Genomic DNA, 20314 nt, shown 5'->3' on the forward strand with positions numbered 1-20314 from the left:
AAGACCCGATTCTGTTGGGTGCTGAGGGAACTGTACAATTCTGATACTGAAATCAGAAGACATGATCTCACAGAGGCTTGGTTTTGATAAACATCACATTTCTAAATGACCCACTTTCAATTCATCACTTATTATCACTTTTCATCATAATTGATCAGCGAACAACGGCACAATGCTACTCTTCTGAGCAATATCCTTTTTGGCCCCGCAGACTACACAAAATGACTGAATCTCTTAAACACAAAACTCTTTCTGAACCATTACAAAAATCACAGAATGGTTTGGGTTGGAAGTGGTCTTAAAACTCATCTCATTTAGCCCCCTGCCATGGCAGGGACACTTTCCACTGTCCCAGGGTAGTCCAAGCCCTTTCCAACCTGGCCTTGGACACTGCCAGGGATCCAGGGGCAGCCACAGCTGCTCTGGGCACCCTGTGCCAGGGCCTCACCACCCTCGAAGAATCGCCGTGCTGCCCGGGATCGGGATCGGGATTAGGGATAGGGATAGGGAGCAGGGCCAGGATCAGGGATCAGGATCGGGATGGGGATTGGGATCGGGATCAGGGCTGGGATCGGGGATCGGGATCGGGATGGAATCGGGGCCGGGATCGGGGATCAGGATTAGGGATCGGGGATCAGGATCGGGATTGGGGCTGGGATCGGGGATTGCGATTGGGGCTGGGATCAGGGCTGGGATGGGGGATCGGGGCCGGGATCGGGGATCGGGATTAGGAATAGGGATCGGGGATCAGGATTAGGGATAGGGATCGGGGATCAGGATCGGGATTGGGGCTGGGATCGGGGCTGGGGTGGGGGATCGGGGCCAGGATCGGGGATCGGGATTGGGGATTGGGATCAGGGATCTGGATCGGGGCCGGGATCGGGATTAGGAATAGGGATCGGGGATCAGGATCGGGATTAGGAATAGGGATCGGGGATCAGGATCGGGATTGGGGCTGGGATCGGGGCTGGGATAGGGGATCGGGGCTAGGATCGGGGATCGGGATTGGGGATTGGGATCAGGATCTGGGATCAGGATCGGGGCAGAGATCGGGATCGGGGCCGGGATCGGTTTCGGGGCCGCGGCCCGCCCGCGTTCCGCCCCTCTGTCCCGCCCCGGCCATGGCGGCGCGGCTGTGGCGGCTCTGCAACCTCCTCATGGCCGCTTTCTTCGGGCTGGCGGCCGCCGTGCAGGTGAGGCCGGGGCTCCCCTCCCGTCCCCTCCGCTCCCCTCCCGCGGAGCGCGGCCCCGGCCGGGCCGGGGCCTCAGTGCGCGCCTCCCGCTGCAGGTGAACGACCCCGACGCGGGGCTGTGGACGGTGAGTACGGGCCGCCCTTCCCCTTCCCCTTCCCCTTCCCTTCCCTTCCCTTCCCTTCCCTTCGGCACCTCCTGCCCGGAGGTCCCGGCGGCCCCAGCCCCGCTAACGCCTCTCCGATGCGGGGCCGCCGGAGGAAACGTCCCGGCTCCCAGCTGCAGAGCGGGCAGACGCCGGGAAAACGATGTCTCTGCTGCAGCGACGGCTGGAATCCGACCGTGCTTCCAGGATCTGCCGTATTTCACCCCAGATCTGCACTTGCCCCTGCAGAGCATCGCTTGCCTGTGCAGAGCACCCCGAGCTGCTCGCGCTCCTCCTGCCCGCTGGCCCGTGGCCCTGGGCTTTTGCCGTGGGTCTCCAGCGGGAGCCGCCTTCTGCCGCTCGGATGGGCCTCCAGGGGAAACGGGGAGCCAGCCCCGCTCCCGTGCCCGTCCTGCCTCGGGCACTGAGCAGCCCCGGGCCCGGGCTGGGCGCTGCGGGTGACGGGGACAGTCTGTGTGTGCGACAGGAGCTGCTGGCTGGGCGGGGGCTGCCCTGCGTGCCCTGGGGTGCGTGAGCCCCGCTGACAGCGGCACCAAAGCGGGGCAGAATGCCCCAGCGCGGGTGGAGGGTTTGTTTGGGGAGCCCAGGGCTGGGCAGGACCGTGTCCCGTCAGGGGCAGGATTCAGGGAACGGGCTCCGCAGTGTTTGGTGAGACAGTATTCTGTAAGCCAGGAGCAGAGGAACAGCCTGTGGGCTGATGGCCCGGGAGTTTGGGTGGTGATGGTGAAGATGAGCACTAGCAGTGCCAGGGCATGCTGGAGGGTGAGGGACTGGGATCTGCTCTGTGCCTCTGACAAACTGCTGCGAAGGGAAGTGACGCTGTGGCTGGGCGCTTCTGCTTCCTGAGCTTGCTAAGTTTTGCTACCGAGTAGATTTATGTCATTAACAGGTTGTCTACTTAGTGCCAGCTGCCCTGACACTGCTTGTCAGCATCAACCCTTCAATAACAGGTATGATACTGGTGTGCAAAACAGTCTCTGCTCAAATTTTGCCCTCAAAAGGTTGTTGTGTTGCTTTTTTTTTTTTTTTTTAATTGAGCCACAGATTAAAATCAGGCTGTGTAGAAACACATTCTACTACCTTCTGAGGGCAAAAAGCTGCAAGACCTATTTCTACAGAAGCTGGTCATTGTTTTAGTGCTGGTGGCTGGGTGTTCTGAAGGTGAGGAGAGGAGCCCAGCAGAAAGCCCAGCTGCTGGGATGGGCCTGCCTTTGCACCCCAATTCCAGTTTAAAGCCTTCTGCAGCAGAAGCCTGGGAGCATGCTTTGAAATCAGCCTTGTGTTGACCTTAGCAATTGACTTTGTTTCATTGTTGTAAATCTGTTTTTGTTTATCTACCTCCTGCAAAAGCAGCTGAGCTTTGCACAGTCCCATGAAAGTGCTAAAGGTCTTGTTCAGTGCCAGGTATTGCAGCTGCCCCACAGAGCAGTGGGCAGCAGTAGGAACATGTTTCCAAGGGTGTGTGTTGTGGGGGCTAACAGCAGTTCAGAGGATCATTCAGATTAGATTTGTTTCAAGTCTTCAGAACATAGTTGTTTGTATTTTAATTCAGTGGAAATAATTTTAAATAAAGCCATTTTATATACATGAAGTGACTGTATCTGTTCTGGATGAATTATGCTGAATAGACTAAAATCACACTTAAAAAAGAAAACTTTCAGGAGTGCATGGTATTGTCACAAATTACACCATTGCAGTCTCTTGGCATTCTGGCCACCTTAAGCATATAAAGTGGCAGCATTCCTAAGTTCAGAACTATGAGGCTTGTGATTTTGAATATTTCAGGGGAGGTTTTGGCTGGTCAGTAGAATCTGCATGTTAAACTCATAGTTAGGGTTTTTCTTGTGCCCAGATCAGTGGAAAATAACAATTATAATAGCACAACTTCTGTAAAAGTGCAGGTTTATGTAAATTCACCAAGGGGTATTTGCCATTCAGGTCTGTGGAAGACCCAGATGGGTTTACTTCATGCTTTATGAGTATGGCTGACAGTCTATTTTTTTCCCCAGACAATGGTGTTTGGAGGAGCCTCTGTGACCTTCATTCTGCTGGCTGTGTTGTTGGGACCATTGCCTTGGCTTGCTCTTTGTTTGCTTATGCTCAAGGAAACATTTTTCATGAAGAGGAAGGCAGGTAAGCAGTGGGTTTTATTTGCCCCGGCCCAAATCCAGCTCACCAGGCCATCTCCTCCTCGTGCCACCTTCCAAAACTGTATATTCCTGTTGCAATGAGTGCTGTTGGTCCAGAGGAATCAGACCAAAGAGGAGGGACCATAATGCTCCAAACCAGTGACTGCTTGGACACAGGGAAGGGAACAGTCATTGCCTCCCTGATTGTGGCAGGCAGTTGGATTTAATTGTCTGGCTTTCAGAGACCAGGGCACAAGCACAGTGAAACAGCTTTGTTCTCTTTTCCTGGAGCTGTGGGAGTGGTAATCAATGTTTTAAAAACCCTTGAGGCGATACCAAATTCATGTTTATCTGGCATGGGCTTCTGAGTCCTCCAAGGTATTGAGGATGAGGGAGAATTTCTCACCTGGACATTCAGGTGTGTAAAAAGCAGGTGCTTCCAGAGTACTGAGGTGAAGCCCTGGCAGCTACTTCTGCACCTAATCTCAGTCTGGAAAACTGGGATGTTGCTTTGCTCTGTTTCAATGAGAGAAATGTGCCTGCTTTGCCCACGTTAATTAGAGAAATGTGCAATGGAATATAAGTCCAGCAGTAGAACAAAACGTGGAGGCAGGAATTTCTGCAGCTGTTTAGCTGTCATGTCAATTTGTAGATTTGTGGTGTGAAGCAAAATTACTCTTTGTAAATACCTTTATAATTACAATCCTAGTAAAATATATTGGAACTTCTCCAAAGGAGCAGCCACTACTGTTTTGGAGGTAAAATTTGTATTGTCTGAACATAGACATCTGTTTGTGTTATTTTCTGATCCATTTTTTGTTTGGCTTTTTAGAGAACTGTTTGGTCTTGTGATTATTGCAATATGGATGAGTCTTTGTCGCAGTTCAGCAAAGTAAGTTTTAATTTCTCTTTTTTTAATAATCCATTCCAGCGTTCACATTTAGTGACTAGCTCCTTGAAAACACGCAGTTGATTTTGGCAGCTTGTTTTCCTGGTTCATGTCACCCTCTGAACCTTCCAGATGCCCAAGCAGTAGCAGCTGGTGCTACAGCCTGAAGGATCTTGCACAGATAAAAGTTGGGGCAGGGGGGAAGGTAAGGCTACATGAAGAATTTTTTTCTGGCCCCCTGCCATAATAGGGAGATTTTCCTTTTGCTTAAGGTGCTTTATTTAATTCCAGCTAGTTTCTGTAGCCTGAGTTGTCAGAAAATTCTTTGTGCCTTTCCACTAAAAGACTGGGGATACATCCATAGTAGCCCCATTAAAGTGGCCAAAGGCTCTCTGCTGTCCTTCCAGCTGCAGGCAGATGTGAACGTTATGTGGTGGCTGTAGCAGTGGCCAGGAAGGCCAAGGACATCCTGGCCTGTCCCATCATGGTGTGGTCAGCAGGATGAGGACAGTGCTTGTCCCCTGTGCTGGCACTGCACAGATTTGGGCACCTCACTTCAAAAAGGACTTTGAGGGACTGGAGCGTGTCCAGAGTTGGGGAAGGGTCTGGGACACCAGGAGTCACCAAGGGAGCTGGAGTGGCTCAGTCTGGAGAAAAGGAGGCTCAGGGAGGATGTTTTCACTCTCTACAACTCCCTGACAGGAGGGTGCAGCCTGGTGGGGGTCAGGCTCTGCTCCCAAGGAACAAGGGACAGGACCAGAGGAAACAGCCTCAAGCTGTGCCAGGGAAGGTTGAGATTAGATCCTAGGGGAAATTCCTTCACTGAAAGAGAGGTCAGGCATTGGCACAGGCTGCCCAGGGAGATGGTGGAGTCACCATTCCTTGGAAGTGTTAAAAAAAAAAGCACTGGATGTGGCACTGCACCATAGGGTTTAGTGGGTGTGGTGGTATGCAGTCCAAGGTTGGACTTGATGATCATGGAGGTCTTTTCCAGCCTCAAAGATTCAGTGATTTGAAGCAGCTCTGTTGGATTTGTTCTTACAGGAGTCCCCTGGGAGGAGTTCGCTTGGTTGCTGCAGTCATCGTTGCCCTCTGTCCCTTTGTTTCATGGCTGTACATTTATGTGAACAAGGACATGCGAGAGTCTTGGCCAACACACTGCAAAACTGTGATTTAACTGGGTGGGAGAAAGTCCACAGTAACCATGCTGACCTTATTTGCCTTTGTTTTTTTGCTTAATGAAAGGTGAGTGTCAGTTTGATAGGACCCAAGAATACCTGGCTGCTTCCAGCAGTGCCAGTTGAGATTTGGTAAAATATTGAGGAACACTGTCAAATCTGAGTGGGGAATTTTCTATGGAAACTGTTCACCTTGCTGCTTCTTAGATTTTCCAAACACCATTGAGCTAATGTCTGTTCTGATGGTGTATTCAAAATATCACTGTATCCCTGGATCACTCTCCAGTCACCTTGTAGTTTGGGAAATCTACTATTCTGTAACATAAGGGACAAATAAAGCAAATACTGTTTTAATAAATGACTATTTACAGTCATAGAACTTTCAAAAATGTGCCTGGATAATCTATTTCAGGCTTACTGGAAAATTGAGCAGTCTATCTCTGTCCTGTGCTAAAATCATATGTAGAATATATCTGAAAAAAATATTTTTGCTATTATCTTTAACTGAAAGCCATTGGTTTTACTGAGTAATAAACACTATTTTTTATAAGAAAACTCAATGAAAGCCTCAGTATCTTTTATTTTCTGGGAGATGTATATTTGAGCCTGTCACCAGGCTACAGGCTAGATATATTCTGCCAGACATGAGACCTTACTGTAATGTTCACAGAAAATAAATAAAGAGAGATGTGGCTGGGCAGGTACAACTCTGCATGCTTTAATGCTCACTGAGAGAACAGCAGCGGAGCTTTTTTTGAGCAATATTTGTTATATGGTTTGCATCTTTTCACAGTCTGGATTGGGTGTTTGAAATGAACATTCTGCATTCCAGTATATTTATTTCAGTTACTGGCCTTCTCTATTCTCCAAAAAGAAGTCAGGCGCTCTCTTACAGAAACACAGTTTCTAAAATTCTGTGTCCAAGAGAAAAACGCCTGAGCTAAAGCAATAAGGATCAGCCATGCACAGCTTTCTAAAAGCAAACAGCTGAATCTCCTACATTTGTGTCCGAGTCCTTCCTGAAGAAGAGCAATCTATATTTGCCCGGTATTTCAGAAATGCATAACTCTGTCAGGAATTCTGCCGCTTCCCTTTAGCACCATTTTATCTTCATAGACATAAATAGTTCCAAAGGCGTTGCTGTCCGGGGGCGTCTCGATGACCCCCTCCAAGGTGAGGTGGTGAACTCCGTGGGAGTCCAGGCAGTAGGCGCCGTCGTGCAGGTGCCCCGCGAGGACACAGACCACGCACCCGTGTGCGCGTACCACTGACAGGGCAGCCTCGTAATTCCAGGCCAGGCAAACCCCATTGGAAGCGGAGGGATGGATGGGTACGTGAGCTGCGGCCCAGAGGGAAAGAAACACAGAGAGTTAAACTGTAATAAATCTCCTCATTGCTGGGAAGTTCAGCCATCCCGCTGGGTACAGCAAGCTCAACCCCAGAGTGAGGTGTGGTTGCTGTTCTGCTCTTTCAGGGGTTCCATCTGTACCTCAGCAGATCAACTACAGCTAACATACACGGGCTAGCTAACTTTTTTTTCCCCCTCCTATTTCCATGGGAGTTGTGCTGGTTTTACATTAATTGATATTTGGCGAGGAGGGAAGAAACCACCCACAGAAATGAGTTTTCTGAGAGGAGCTGCTGAGAGCTTCCTCTGTACACCCCCCATCAAACATAGGGGTTGGAACCAGATTAGCTTGAAGCACCATTCCAACACAAACGATTCTCATTGTTTATTTATCCCCCTCCATATCTACCTACCCATAACTATAACTTTTTCTTGGTTTTCATCAGAGAACTTGAGGACTTCATCAAACCAGTCCAGCTGGGCTTGGCTAAATCCTCCATTAAATGCTACAAAATGAGGTTCTTTGAGCCCTGCAATGAAGAAGAAGGTTAGGCACAAACGCATACACCTCCCGTGGCTCCTCTATTTGCCTTAGGTAAATCTGCTGATGGTTGGTTTACTCTCAGAACCTTTGGGTTTTTTTTTTTTTTTTTTTTTTTTTTTTTTTTTTTTTTTTTTTTTTTTTTTTGTTTTTGTTTTTTTTTTTTTTTTTTTTTGTTTGTTTTTTTTTTTTTTTTTGCATTCCCTAGAACAGAATCCCAAAGAAGAAGAAGATTATTTGTTAGTGGTTTTGGGAATTTTGGTCACACTACCCAAACAGGGTTTCCGCTGTTGGGTTTCCCCCCTGGCATGGGACAGGGTGGGCACAACTCGGTGCTCTGCACCGATGCTGCGGGGCACGGAGCCCAGCACCGCCGCAGCCCAGAGGCACCGCGGCAGCACCAGGCGTACGGGGGAGCATCTCCTGAGCCCGCACTGACGGCAGGGAAGCGGCGGAGGTGTGCAGCAAACGGGGCACATGCTTGTTAGCCCGCGGCATCCCGCTGTCAGCACACCGGGAGCTCCGGACAGCGAAGCCTCGGCCGCCCGCGCCCCTGCCAAGCCGGAGGTACCTTCGGGGCTGTTGAGATCATCGTTGTGGTTCTTCTCCCGCAGCACCCGCAGGGACTCCTGGTAGCGGAGGCTGCCGGGCTCCCTGCCCAGGGTGCTGGTGTCGTAGCTGTCGAGCACGACGAGGCGGAGCCGCGGGGCCGGGCTGCAGTGATACGCGTGGCACTCCCGGTCCGCGGGCCCGTCCGAGCCCCCCGCGGGCCGGCTGTACAGCCCGGTGTGCACCAGCCGGGCCCGGCTGAAGTTGTAGAGCTCGTGGTTGCCCCACGCGTGGTGCACCGGCACCGAGAGCTGCCCCAGGACCTCCAGCACCTGCTGCAAGGCGCTCTCGGCCTCGCCGCGCCGGGCGTTCTGCCCGTCGATGCTATCGCCCAGCTGCAGCACGAAGCCTATCGGCGGGCTCTCGCCCGCCCACGCCCGCACCGCCTCCCGCAGCAAGCGCAGGCTGTGCCGGTAGTAGCGCCGCCGGCAGCCGCCGAAGTCGTGCCCGTCCTCCGCGTCCGCGAACTGGATGTCAGCGACGACCCCGAAGGCGAGGCGCGGCGCAGGCTGCATGGCGGCCCGGGGCGGGCCGGAAGGGGCGGCGCGGCCGGCGGCAACATGGCGGGGGCGGCGGCGGGGCTGTGGCGGCTCCGGGCGGCCGCGGGGCTGTGGCCGCTGCCGGGCCCGGCCGTGCGGGGCCGGGCGCTGCCGCCCGCACCCCGGAGCCGCCCGCTGCTGCCCGCACCCCGGTGCCGCCCGCTGCTGCCCGCACCCCGGTGCCGCCCGCTGTCGCAGCTGCCGCCGGGCCGCGGCCCTCGGGCGGGCGCGCACAGGCGGGTGAGTGAGAGCGGCAGGGCCGGGCCGGGCCGCTGCGTGCCCCGAGCAGTCACCAAACCCTTGTCCCCCCTCAGGTCGTGTCGTGGCGGTCGCTGGCGGCCACCGCGGTGCTGGGCGGGGGGCTGCTGGCCGGCATGAAGGTGGTGAAGCGGCGCAAGGAGGAGAGTGAGTGCGGGGCGCGGGAGGAGCGCCGGGGGCGCCGCGGTTTCGTGTTCGAGGCGAAGCGTTTGGTCGTGTTTAGGTGATGTGGGTTTTGCATTCTGTGAAAAACGCCGAATCACTTGGGTTTTGAAATTTTAAAAGTTTAATAGGGATAGAATGGTTATAAAAATAGTAATACTATTAGAGGGATAAAAATTTAGAGTTAGGACAGTTACAAGACAATAGAAAGCAAAGAATTACAGACACCCGGATGTTTTTGGGCACTGAGCTGCCAAAAACATGCCTTGTGAACAAAGGAATAACCCTTAAAAGCAACAGCCCGTTGCATATTCATATATCTCATACATGATGCATAAATTCCTTGCAAATTAAGAACTTTTCTGGTTTTTGTCAACTTCTTCCCCTTAATCCTGGTGGTTCCATAAAGACGGAGAGAAGGTGGAAGGATGTTTGTCTTTTCTGATAAGGAGGCTGTCACTCTTTATGGGCCCTTTCGCTGTTATCTCTGTGCAAGGAGTTTCTTGATGATCTCATCTCTTTCTTGAGCTAGTTAAAAAGTATCTTACATAGCATAATTTCTATTTTAACATTGTGTTATAGCCTAAAAATATATTTAACACACCACTTAAGAGAATTAATACAGCATAACTTTCTAACATTACACATATAATATTCATTGTAATATTTGCTAAAAGCCAATCATAAAATACGCATTTTTCACACATTCAGATGTGTTTTACCTGCCTGGGCATCATCACTGTACCACAGCTTGGCCACACGGCCACTTCGTGCCTGTGTTTATGGGTGTGCCGCAGGAGATTTTCAAAAATGTAAAGCAATTCAAGGCTCAGCGTTTTAAAGTTCCTGGGTTGGAATAGTTGTGCCAGCCTATGCTGTGCAGACACGGAGCTGGGTGTTGTGGGCTCGTTGAGTTCCTGCCATGCAGCCTGTGAGCTTTGCCCTCTCCTCCAGCAGCTGCCCACACGTTTCCTTTTCATGGATTTCACACTTTTCCTTTACAGTTGAAAACAGAGGCATTGCAGCTTTTAGGGTACTCAGTTTTCAGGGGATGCTGGTTTCGCTGTTTCACAGCAGGCCAGATAGCTTGACTTTATTTTTTCCCTTTTTAAACAAAAATGCAGTTGGGTAACAATGAAAGATAATATCATGTTTCAAAGGAATTTAGTGATATATTTGATTTTGTCTGAAAGGAGCACTTTCTGGAAGGCATGTGCACGTTGGGTTTCTGCATGCCAGGCGTTGGTGGATGTTGACATGACCCTGAGCAGTGTCTGACTCAGCTGACATGGGAAGCATTGTGCCTTGTGGCATGGGTGTGTTTGATTCCCACTTGTGTTTTGTAGAACTGGAGAAGGAACGAAACCGAGGCATTGGGAAGCCGCTGCTGGGAGGGCCCTTCTCCCTCGTGAGCCACGAGGGACAGCCCAGGACCAGCAGGGACTACATTGGCCAGTGGGTGCTGATCTACTTTGGCTTCACTCACTGCCCTGACATCTGTCCTGATGAACTGGAGAAAATGATTGCAGTGGTGGATGAAATCGGTATGGGAATTCAGGGTGTGGAAGCGCAGACACAGAGCGTTGTATTTCATGGCGCTTGCTTCCTTCACAAATTGCATAAATAAAACTGCACAAAATGGTCTAGTCACTTGGGGTGGGCTTGGATTGATGTTACATGGCTGTGGGCTTGTTTGAAGGAAGATGAGAGATGATACCTGGTTTTCTAAAGTAAATAATAATTGTTAATATCACAGATCGAATTCCATCTTTGCCTAATCTGACCCCACTCTTCATCACCATCGATCCTGAGAGGGACAACCAAGAAGCCATTGCCAGATATGTCAAAGGTATTCCTGCTTTCTTCCCCCGTGTCTCATAGCATGTAGAGCACTAAAAAGGAGCGTCTTGAAGGGATTCTTTTCACCAAAATGCGTAAATGTCTTCTTTCTGTCTAGAATTTTCTCCGAAGCTGGTGGGATTGACGGGTAGCAGGGCACAGATTGACCAAGTGGCTAAAGCATACCGTGTGTACTACAGCGAAGGGCCCAAGGATGAGGACAACGATTACATAGTGAGTAAAAGCAGCCTTTGCTTACTGAAAGACTGTGGATAAGAGCAGCGTGAACATTTTAAAACCAGCTGTTGGATATTTTGTGAAGTCCTGTGTGCAGTGGTATGCACCTGTCTGAGCCACAGTGCCCTCCTACAAGCTCAGCACCTTACCAGAGTGTGTTCTGAACAATCCCAGAAATGCCGACAGTAGCACAGGAACTAGCAAGCCTGGCAATTCTGATCTGTAACATATTTGACTGGCTCTTTTCCTATGTGCTCCAAAGTTGCTGTGGTTTCTCATTTCTGATGCAACTGAACTCAGAGCACAGCTGTATTTCAGTCCTGAGCAGTCACGGCTTCCAGCGCCAGGACGTTGTGTCTTTGCTGAGAAAGATGTTGTCACGATTAGGTGCAGACAGCGCTTGCAGCGTCATTTAAATGAATTTGCAGTGGAGTTAATTTTGATATAAATCCAATTGGAATGTCCGGGATGTGCATGGGTGAGGCTGCTTCAGTGCGCCGGCAGGGGGCGCCCCTGTCCCGCATGTCCCTGTATCCCGCTGCGAGTCCCGATCCCGCATTTCCCTGTATCCCACTGCCGTTCCCGATCCCGCATTTCCCTGTATCCCACTGCCGTTCCCGATCCCGCATTTCCCTGTATCTCACTGCGAGTCCCGATCCTGCATTTCCCTGTATCCCACTGCCGGTCCCGATCCCGCATGTCCCTGTATCCCACTGCCGTTCCCGATCCCGCATGTCCCTGTATCCCACTGCCATTCCCGATCCCGCATGTCCCTGTATCCCACTGCTGGTCCCGATCCCGCATGTCCCTGTATCCCACTGCCATTCCCGATCCCGCATGTCCCTGTATCCCACTGCCGTTCCCGATCCCGCATTTCCCTGTATCCCACTGCCGTTCCCGATCCCGCATTTCCCTGTATCCCACTGCCGTTCCCGATCCCGCATTTCCCTGTATCTCACTGCGAGTCCCGATCCTGCATTTCCCTGTATCCCACTGCCGGTCCCGATCCCGCATGTCCCTGTATCCCACTGCCGTTCCCGATCCCGCATGTCCCTGTATCCCACTGCCATTCCCGATCCCGCATGTCCCTGTATCCCACTGCTGGTCCCGATCCCGCATGTCCCTGTATCCCACTGCCATTCCCGATCCCGCATGTCCCTGTATCCCACTGCCATTCCCGATCCCGCATGTCCCTGTATCCCACTGCCGTTCCCGATCCCGCATGTCCCTGTATCCCACTGCCGGTCCCGATCCCGCATGTCCCTGTATCTCACTGCGAGTCCCGATCCCGCATTTCCCTGTATCCCACTGCCGGTCCTGATCCCGCATGTCCCTGTATCCCACTGCCATTCCCGATCCCGCATATCCCTGTATCCCACTGCCGTTCTCGATCCCGCATGTCCCTGTATCCCACTGCCGGTCTCAATCCCAATCCTGCGTTTCCCTGTATCCCACTTCTGGTCCCAGTCCCACAATTCTCTGTATCCCACTGCTGGTCCTGATCCCAATCCCGCATTTCCCTGTATCCCACTGCCGGTCTCAATCCCAATCCCGCATTTCCCTGTATCCCACTGCTGGTCCCGATCCTGCATTTCTCTGCATTCCACTGCCACTCCCAATCCTGGATTTCCCTATATCCCACTGCCAGTCCCAGTCCCACAATTCCTTGTATCCCACTGCCGGTCCCGATCCTGCATTTTCCTGTATCCCACTGCTGGTCCCTCTCCTGATCTCGCATTTCCCTGTGTCCCACTGCCGATCCCGATCCCACATTTCCCCTCTGGGATGCTGTGGTCTCTCACCAAGCCTGGCTGTGCTCTCCTGCAGGTGGATCACACAATAATTATGTACCTCCTCGGCCCCGATGGTGAATTTGTGGACTACTATGGCCAGAATAAGAAGAGTGCTGAGATTTCTGCTTCCATTGCTGCACACATGAGAAAATACACATCCTAAAGCAGAAGGTCCTCAAAGATTGCTGTGAATGTCACCTGTGGGTTTGGCTGTGATTGGACATTGGAGTTAAAGCAGAAGCACACAAGTGTAACATCCTGTCAAGCAGGTCTCCTTTCTTCCAAATAAGAAAGGTTATCCATGTTTCTGCAAATTCCCATTGCCAAAAATTTCTACAGAGCCTTCCCCGTGGATATAATTTCCAACAAGATCTCGGGTACAGAATAAAATTTGGGACTTCTCTGAAACATTGCTGGGAGCAAAGGATGGAAAGCACTTCTCACTTGGGAGGAACGTGTGTGTTGCTGGGAAAATATTGCTGGTAAAACAATTGCTGGTCTGGCAAGGACAGCAGTCACTGCAGGAGGATTATTTGATGCAAAGCCATTACTTGATGGGGCCATGGCGTTCTCAGAGGAGCTCTGCCCTCTGGTTTCTCTGCACTGTTTTGCTTTCTAGGAGAGGCAGTTGCACTGTTAGAAGCTGGGGAGCCTTAAGAGTGTTGCTTTATCCAGGTTGAGAAGGTGAAGAGCACTGAAAGCACCAGCAGCTTCCACACATGGGACCAGCCCTGTAGCAAGCCTGATCATTTCATCTGAATGCAGAAATGAATTGTCTTTTTCTGGTGATTTTTCCAGGTGAACACTGTTCACTTATAAGGAAAAGAGAATTGAGTTGCAAATACGTTTTTCTTCTGGTGCAGATGATGGTGTGTGTAGTTGCTCTGCTTGTGCTAGGGGAAGTGGGCAGGCTGGATGGGGGCTGTGTCCATGCACAGGGCTGGCAATCAGATACATTTTATGCAGTGCAGCATTTGAAAATAAAGATTGATTTGTATAGGCAATATATATTTTTATTTCCTTAGGTTTGACTGGAATGTCATCAGAACTTTGTATACTGGTCAAACTTGCTCTGCTTTCCTTCTTTTTAGAAAGCAGTATTTATTTCTAGTCATGCACATCGGGAGCTGAATGTGCTTTTTTAAGCTGAACCTCAGAGAATGGCCCAAAGGAGACAAACCAGAACAGCTCTTGGTGTGAGTTCCAGAGGGTCTTAGACTGAACACAGGTGTTCCTGCAGGTAGCACTGGTGTTCTGACTGTGGGGGTTGGAAGAGAACATTCCCATCCAAGGGAAGGTGCAAAGCCTGTGGAAATTTTCTGTCTTTGCAAAATTGTGAAAAACTGTAAATTTCACCTGTTTCAGAGCAGTGGCATCTCATGAATTTTTACACATGTTGGATTCTTGCTCTCTTCCATGGGTTTCACCTTCAGGTCTGTATTTATCTGATCCCTTGTGATTTGTTTGTGTTTGTGGAGTCCTCAGGGCCCATCTCTGCCCCATCTCTTACCATCCTGTGGCTGTGCTCTGCACAACAGCCTCTGTCTGCCCTTCTCAAGGTCTCTGCTGTCACATCAGGCCTGTATTTTAAATATTGCAGCAGTTTGATAGGGCCAAATACCTTTTCTGCTCAGAGGACAGTCTGGAAAATCATGATTGTATGAAGCAGTGGTAAGTAAAAATAAATCAGTTAGAAGCACCTGCTCAGAAGAAAGAATTGCTGTTACAGCTGAGCCAAGTTAAAGCAGAATTTGGACAAGGCAAACCTCTGTCCTGAGGCTTTGCAAATTCAGCACATGACCTGCAGCCAGGGAAGAGTCACCTGTTACACTGATTTCTCTAAAGCTCATTTCAGCTGACTCGTACCACAGAGACAAATACAGGATTCCTGTCTTCTCCCTAATGTTTTGGCAGCAGTGCTGTGTCCTTTACCTTGTTTTTCTGTGCCCTGAAAGGCAGAACCAGCTGACCCAGGAAGCTTGTGGCAGACTGGGGGGAAGTGTGGCAAAGGCCCAGAAAGATTTCAGATGGAGTGACCTGTCCCTTGCCTCATGGCAGTGGGAGCCACTGATGTCCTGCTTTTTCAGCCTCCCAATTTGACCATGCCAATTACTTTTCCCTTGGCTTTTCCAGGAGGGAGACTTTCTTTGGAAGTGAGGAGTTTTATTTTTGTCATGGTTGGTTGTGGGGTTTTGTTGTTCTCTGGCATTTTTTTTTCTTTTTTCTTGATTTGGAGTTTTGTTTGTTTATTAAAACAAAACAAAACAAAAAAAGGTGTTGTTTAGACAACTGTTAGGATTTCCCTGCCCTGTTCAGTGACAGCAGGGAGCACAGATGTGTTCCCTGCATGTTTAGGAGGCCCAAGGGTTTTGCTAAGCACTCACTGGGAGGAGACAGAGCTGCTCAAGCAGGGGAAGGGAGTGTGCTGGGGGTGCTTGGAGATGCTTTGTCAGCAGATATTCAGTATTTTTCTAGTCCAGTATTAGAAATGAAGCAAACTCCCCCTGTACTCATTGTACCCAAATTCCCTGTACCCCCAAGTGCAGTGCCCAGCCCACAGGGAGGGAGCTCAGCTCTGGCAGGGAGGGTTTGTGACAGGGCTGCTCTCTCGGGGCCGTGCTGGGTGCTGGTGTGGGGCTGAGCAGGGCCAGGCTGCCCAAGTGGGTCTCCTCTCTGAAAACTGTTCCAGGTGACAGGTTTCATTTGGGAAGCAGATTTGTCAGAGCCTGGTGCTGTGCACGGTGAACCTGTGCTCCCCAAGGCCTGCAGGGACCCCTGGTGCCCACAGCACACCCAGCCCTGGCCTGGCAATACCAGGGGAAAGCAGCATCTCCTCCGAGGGGCTGACATCCATAACCCCAGCTGAGGAGCTGCTGCCATCCCAGGCTGGGGACCAGTGACAGGATGTCTGAGGAATGTGGATTGGCTCCATTTGTCTACCCAAGGAAGGCAACACATTCCTCGTGTGCTGCCTGCATAGCCCATGGAGGAGCTCAGCTAATGAGTGACACTTAAGCCACACGGGTGAGGCTTGGCTGTTTCAGGAGTGTTCTCAGCACCAGCCTGGGCAGAATCAGGGCCTGAAGAGGTGCAGAGTCTGTGACCTTAAACAACTGCAAAAGCCCTGTGTTGCATTTTCAGTCCAGATCATGGAAGGACTCGGATAAGAAGGACTCTCAGGAGGTCTGTAGTCCAACCTCCTGCTGCAGCCACCCAGAGCCACTTCATCCTTGTTCACAGCCTGAGGAAGAAAGCAAGCCTTCCTCATCTCCAGCTTGGGTCAAGGTCATGTGTGGATGGAGATGCCATTGCTCTTTCCCCCCTTGTGCAGTGCCTTTGAAGATATCTACATTTTCTGAGCCTTTTCTCACTTGGTCAGACTTGCCTGGTCCCAGCACCGACCTGGCATTCCTAAGGTGTGCTTCCATCAGCCCACAGCCAGGATCTGGGATGAATGAAGGCTCTCACATGGTCTTCAGTGAACTGCAGGATGGAGCTGGAGGCTGAGAATTGTGTTGGGCTCTTCAGCACCTCTCTGCAAACCAGTATGTGTTCTCAGTCAGGTGGAACAAGCGAGGCAGGGACTGCTGAGGAGTCAGAGCTGGGAACAGCCTGTCCCAATGCCCTGAGGTTGCTGGTTGCAACCAAGGCTTTCCAGCCCCTGCTGCTGAAGCAGTGCACTCACCTGGAGCTTCCAGGAGCTGTGGCTCCAGCACAGTGTGTGCTGGGGCTGCTCAGGAGCTCCCCAGCCTTGGGGCAGTGAGTCTGTACTCAGTGAAGCAGATGTGCTGGTCTGTGCTGCGGGGGGAATGGCCACAGTCCTTACTTTAGACGTGAACTGACAAGCCCCAAGTTTTACTGGACTGCTCTTAGGTTTGGCCTAAAAGGAAAGGCAAAAAGCTGGCTATTTGCCTGCTAGAAGAGAATTTTAAAGTTTGGTTTGGTTCAATTGGAAACTGATGTTTTTTAAAGGAAGTTATACTGGTGGTGGAGTGTCTAGCCCCTGACTTCTCACAGCTCTACATCAGTTGTACATGTTGCTGTGGAGATTTGTGCTGGGGAGACCTGGGCAGGAATGATTGCACCTGTCTCTGTGCAAGAGCCAACTCATTCCATGTTTTAAGCTGTGTATTACTAGTTTAATAAAGCAGGTTCCTTCAGCGTGCCAGGGAACTTACTCAGCTGCAGCTTACAAAACCTTCTTGTTCCCCCGAAGTTCTTTGTGCAAAAATAGATAGACACCAACCAGTAAATCCACCTTTAATTTGCAGGGGTATATTGAGCTCTGATTGTGCCCTTTTCTGAATGAAGGGCAGCAATAAAAGCTCCCTGGCAGCCCCAGGATGGGACGAGAGAGCCTTGCAAGGCAATGGTGACAGCACCCTCGTGACCTTCACCTCAGGACAGCTCTGTGTCTGCTGTGATGTTGGCAGCACAGAGCAGCAGATGTACCTGCAGCTGCCGTGGGTCAGTGCTCAGTGCCACTTGTTTTCCTGCACTCTGCTCCCACCTGGACACCTGAACCAGCAAGAGAAAACCAGGACAGTGGCTGCCGCTGCCTGAGGGTTCTCTTTGTTCTGCTTCTGCAGCTGGGTGTGGGGACTTAGCCAGCAGTGGCCAAGAAGGCCAAGGAGAGCTGGGTCTGTACCAGCCATGGTGTGGCCAGCAGGACCAGGAGAGTGACCACCCCAGTGCTGGGCACTGCTGAGGCACCTGGAGTGCTCTGTCCACTTCTGGGGCCCCCATGAGAACAAAGACATGGAGGGGCTGGAGTGTGTCCAGAGAAGGGGATGGAGCTGGGGAAGAATCTGGGGCACCAGGAGGGGCTGAGGGAGCTGGGAAGGGGCTCAGCCTGGAGAAAAGGAGGCTCAGGGGGAACTTCTGGCTCTGCACAACTCCTGACAGGAGGGGACAGCCGGGGGGGTCGGGCTGTGCTCCCAGGGAACAGGGACAGGAGGAGAGGGAACGGCCTCAGGTGTGCCAGGGCAGGCTCAGGTTGGACACCAAGAGGAAATTCTTCTCTGAAAGGGTGGTCAAACACCCTGGCTGCCCAGGGAGGTGGTGGAGTGCCCATCCCTGGAGGTGTCCAAAGGAGGCCTGGATGTGGCACTCAGTGCTCTGGGCTGGGTGACAAGGTGGGCATCGGTCACAAGTGGACTTGATCTTGGAGGTCTTTTTCAACCCCAGTGACTGTGTGGGTGAGGTCCAGTCGCCTTGAGCACGCCTGGGAGCAGGAAATGTCCTTTCTGAATCACAGTGGCAATTTGGTGTCAGGACAGAGCCCCAGCCTGCTCGCTGGTCGGGTGTGCCTCAGCTTTTTGCTCCCAGCACATCCACTGTGCTGAGTTCAAAGGGCCGATCACAAGGGATGTGTGCTAAAATAAGCTTTTCCCTCATCCTCCGGGCTTAGGGGGATTCTAGGAATTCATGGTTCATGAGATATGTGCCTGTGGTGTCCATTTTTAGTGACCTTAAATGAAATTAAGGGCAACATGAAACATGTTTTTCAAAACTCTAGTGACAGTGACTCTGCTGCAAGCTCACAGGCTCAGCTCTCGTCGGGCCAACACAAACAGGGTCAGCCACTGTCCGAAAGGGGTGACATCCCCTGTGCTGTGGCAGCAGCTGCAGGTGCCCCAGGGTGCTCCAGCTCAGAGTGGTGCTGTGGGAGGTGGCAGGAGCTGTTTGGGGAGGGTGGAGGGGGCTTCTGGCTTCACACAAGGCTTGTTGGCTTCGTTGTGCCGAGGGAAGGCTGGTCCTGCAGCCTTGGGTGAGCGTCCATGCAGTGCAGAGAGCAAACAGGGGTTGCTCAACAGTGACAGATGACCAGAACAGCCAGAAAGGCTCGGGATGGAGGAGACCCTTCCTCTCCTGCACCAGGAGCTCACTCCAGCTGTGCATGAAGGCTCCCACTGTTCTGCCAAGTGCTGCCCTGCCAGCCATTGCCTGGCTGCTCTGTACCAACAAACAGCACGTTTGGGACTGGGAGATCTCCATTTAAAGCCCACTTTCCCAGTATCCTTCTGTGGGAATTGCAGGCACACATGTCTGAGAACCTCCTTAGCGTGGTGTGATGGGGCTTCTGCAGCTCCTTTTGGCAGCAAGGGCAGTGAACGTCATGGGCAGCCAAAGTTGTATTCAAGCTAAACTTGTGTAGTGTATTCATGATTTGACATTCATGAACCGTCCATCCCTGGCCAGATTTGGGTGTTGTTCTTTCTGATTAGTCTCTAATTTACCATGTTTGTCACATCGTATTTCAATCATGGCCTCTCATCCTGTCCTCCCTGACCTGTGCAGGGTGTAAGCCACAAGAATTGCCATAACTGATCCTACATGAATCCCCATCCTCTTTTTCCTTCCCATGGCCTTGCTCTCCACCCCACACAGAGCTGGTTTGGGTTCCTTCACCACTGTGCAGCTCTGCCCAGGCAATCTGTGAGCAGGAGCAGTGAGGCAGGTCCCTTCTGTGCTATCATTTGTTTGACATGCTGGTGAGAGTGAAGTGCTGGCTGTGGTTGTAGCTGGCAGGAGAGCACGTTCCCACTAAAGGAAATTTCCACCAAAGAAAAGTCTACAAAATCCCAGAGTTGCTAAAATTGGGAGAGAAGAGTAGGTCCTTTCTTTACACACTGTATATGGCAAAAAATGAACATGAATTGGTGAGCAGGCGGGAGTGTCGATCCCTTCCTTCCAAATATAGGGATGGGGCTGAACCAGGGGAGCTAAGCTGAGCCTATAAAAGCTGTCAGGGAGAAAGCCCTTGTTGGTGGCTCCTGATGTCCTGGCCATGCTCATGGCCATGCTGTGACTGAGCTGCAGAGGGACAGAAGGCTCCTACCACAGGTCCTGTTCCCCGTGCTTGCAGCCTCACAAGGCTGTAGCTGTGGTGGGAGTTGTGCTGTAGATTCCCCACTGGGCCATTCCTTGGGCAGGGAAGGAGTGGTCTCTGGTGAACTTTGCTGGCCCTCAAAAGGCACCGTTTTTTGCAGTGAGAGGTGTTGGGCCTTTGGAGAGGCTGCAGCTTAGTTGAAGTCTGACCTTTGACTCTTTCTCTTTCAGAGATACGAGATGTCAGCTGGCTCCTTCCTGCTTTTGGTTGGCTGATTGTTAAGGTGAGGATGTGAGGCATGAAAACTAACAGCTTTCCCAGGCTGGCATGAGCTGGCTTTTCTCCTGTGCCCACCATGGGCAGTCCCTGTTTTTCCCCCTCCATGAGCTCCTTTAACAAGCCACAGCACGTGTCCATTCCTGCCCACTGTGGCTGCTCAGCAGAAGACTAGGACAGGTCCCATGTTAATAGCGAGTGGGGGAAGTCATAAATTAAAAACCAGAAGAAAAACAATCTTCAGGGCTTCACTTTTAATAAGCACTACATGAATCCTTCAGATCTGACCACTTTGCTGGGGAGCCCTCCTCCTCCTTTGGACATGGA

At 51.5% G+C, this 20314-nt stretch overlaps 3 protein-coding genes across 3 annotated transcripts; 2 read left to right on the forward strand and 1 right to left on the reverse strand.

Annotated features, from left to right (window-relative positions):
- Positions 1-936: 936 nt before the first annotated feature.
- On the forward strand, positions 937-6107 carry TMEM220 (transmembrane protein 220). The gene is made up of 6 exons (XM_053960166.1): positions 937-1193; positions 1289-1318; positions 2247-2307; positions 3367-3490; positions 4319-4378; positions 5420-6107. Exons 1-6 carry the CDS (start codon positions 1122-1124, stop codon positions 5550-5552), a joined length of 480 nt encoding a protein of 159 aa, XP_053816141.1. The 5' UTR covers positions 937-1121; the 3' UTR covers positions 5553-6107.
- Positions 6108-6113: 6 nt separating this feature from the next.
- Positions 6114-8602, reverse strand: ADPRM (ADP-ribose/CDP-alcohol diphosphatase, manganese dependent). Its single transcript, XM_053960164.1, has 3 exons — positions 8014-8602; positions 7315-7431; positions 6114-6892 (listed from the first exon to the last, which is right to left on the reverse strand). Exons 1-3 carry the CDS (start codon positions 8564-8566, stop codon positions 6606-6608), a joined length of 957 nt encoding a protein of 318 aa, XP_053816139.1. The 5' UTR covers positions 8567-8602; the 3' UTR covers positions 6114-6605.
- Positions 8603-8611: 9 nt separating this feature from the next.
- Positions 8612-17060, forward strand: LOC128797524 (protein SCO1 homolog, mitochondrial). The gene is made up of 6 exons (XM_053960165.1): positions 8612-8830; positions 8905-8995; positions 10357-10554; positions 10767-10859; positions 10968-11083; positions 12914-17060. Exons 1-6 carry the CDS (start codon positions 8612-8614, stop codon positions 13040-13042), a joined length of 846 nt encoding a protein of 281 aa, XP_053816140.1. The 3' UTR covers positions 13043-17060.
- The last annotated feature ends 3254 nt before the right edge of the window (positions 17061-20314 follow it).

Source organism: Vidua chalybeata, chromosome 19 (genome assembly GCF_026979565.1).
Source record: "Vidua chalybeata isolate OUT-0048 chromosome 19, bVidCha1 merged haplotype, whole genome shotgun sequence".
NCBI lineage: Eukaryota > Metazoa > Chordata > Aves > Passeriformes > Viduidae > Vidua > Vidua chalybeata.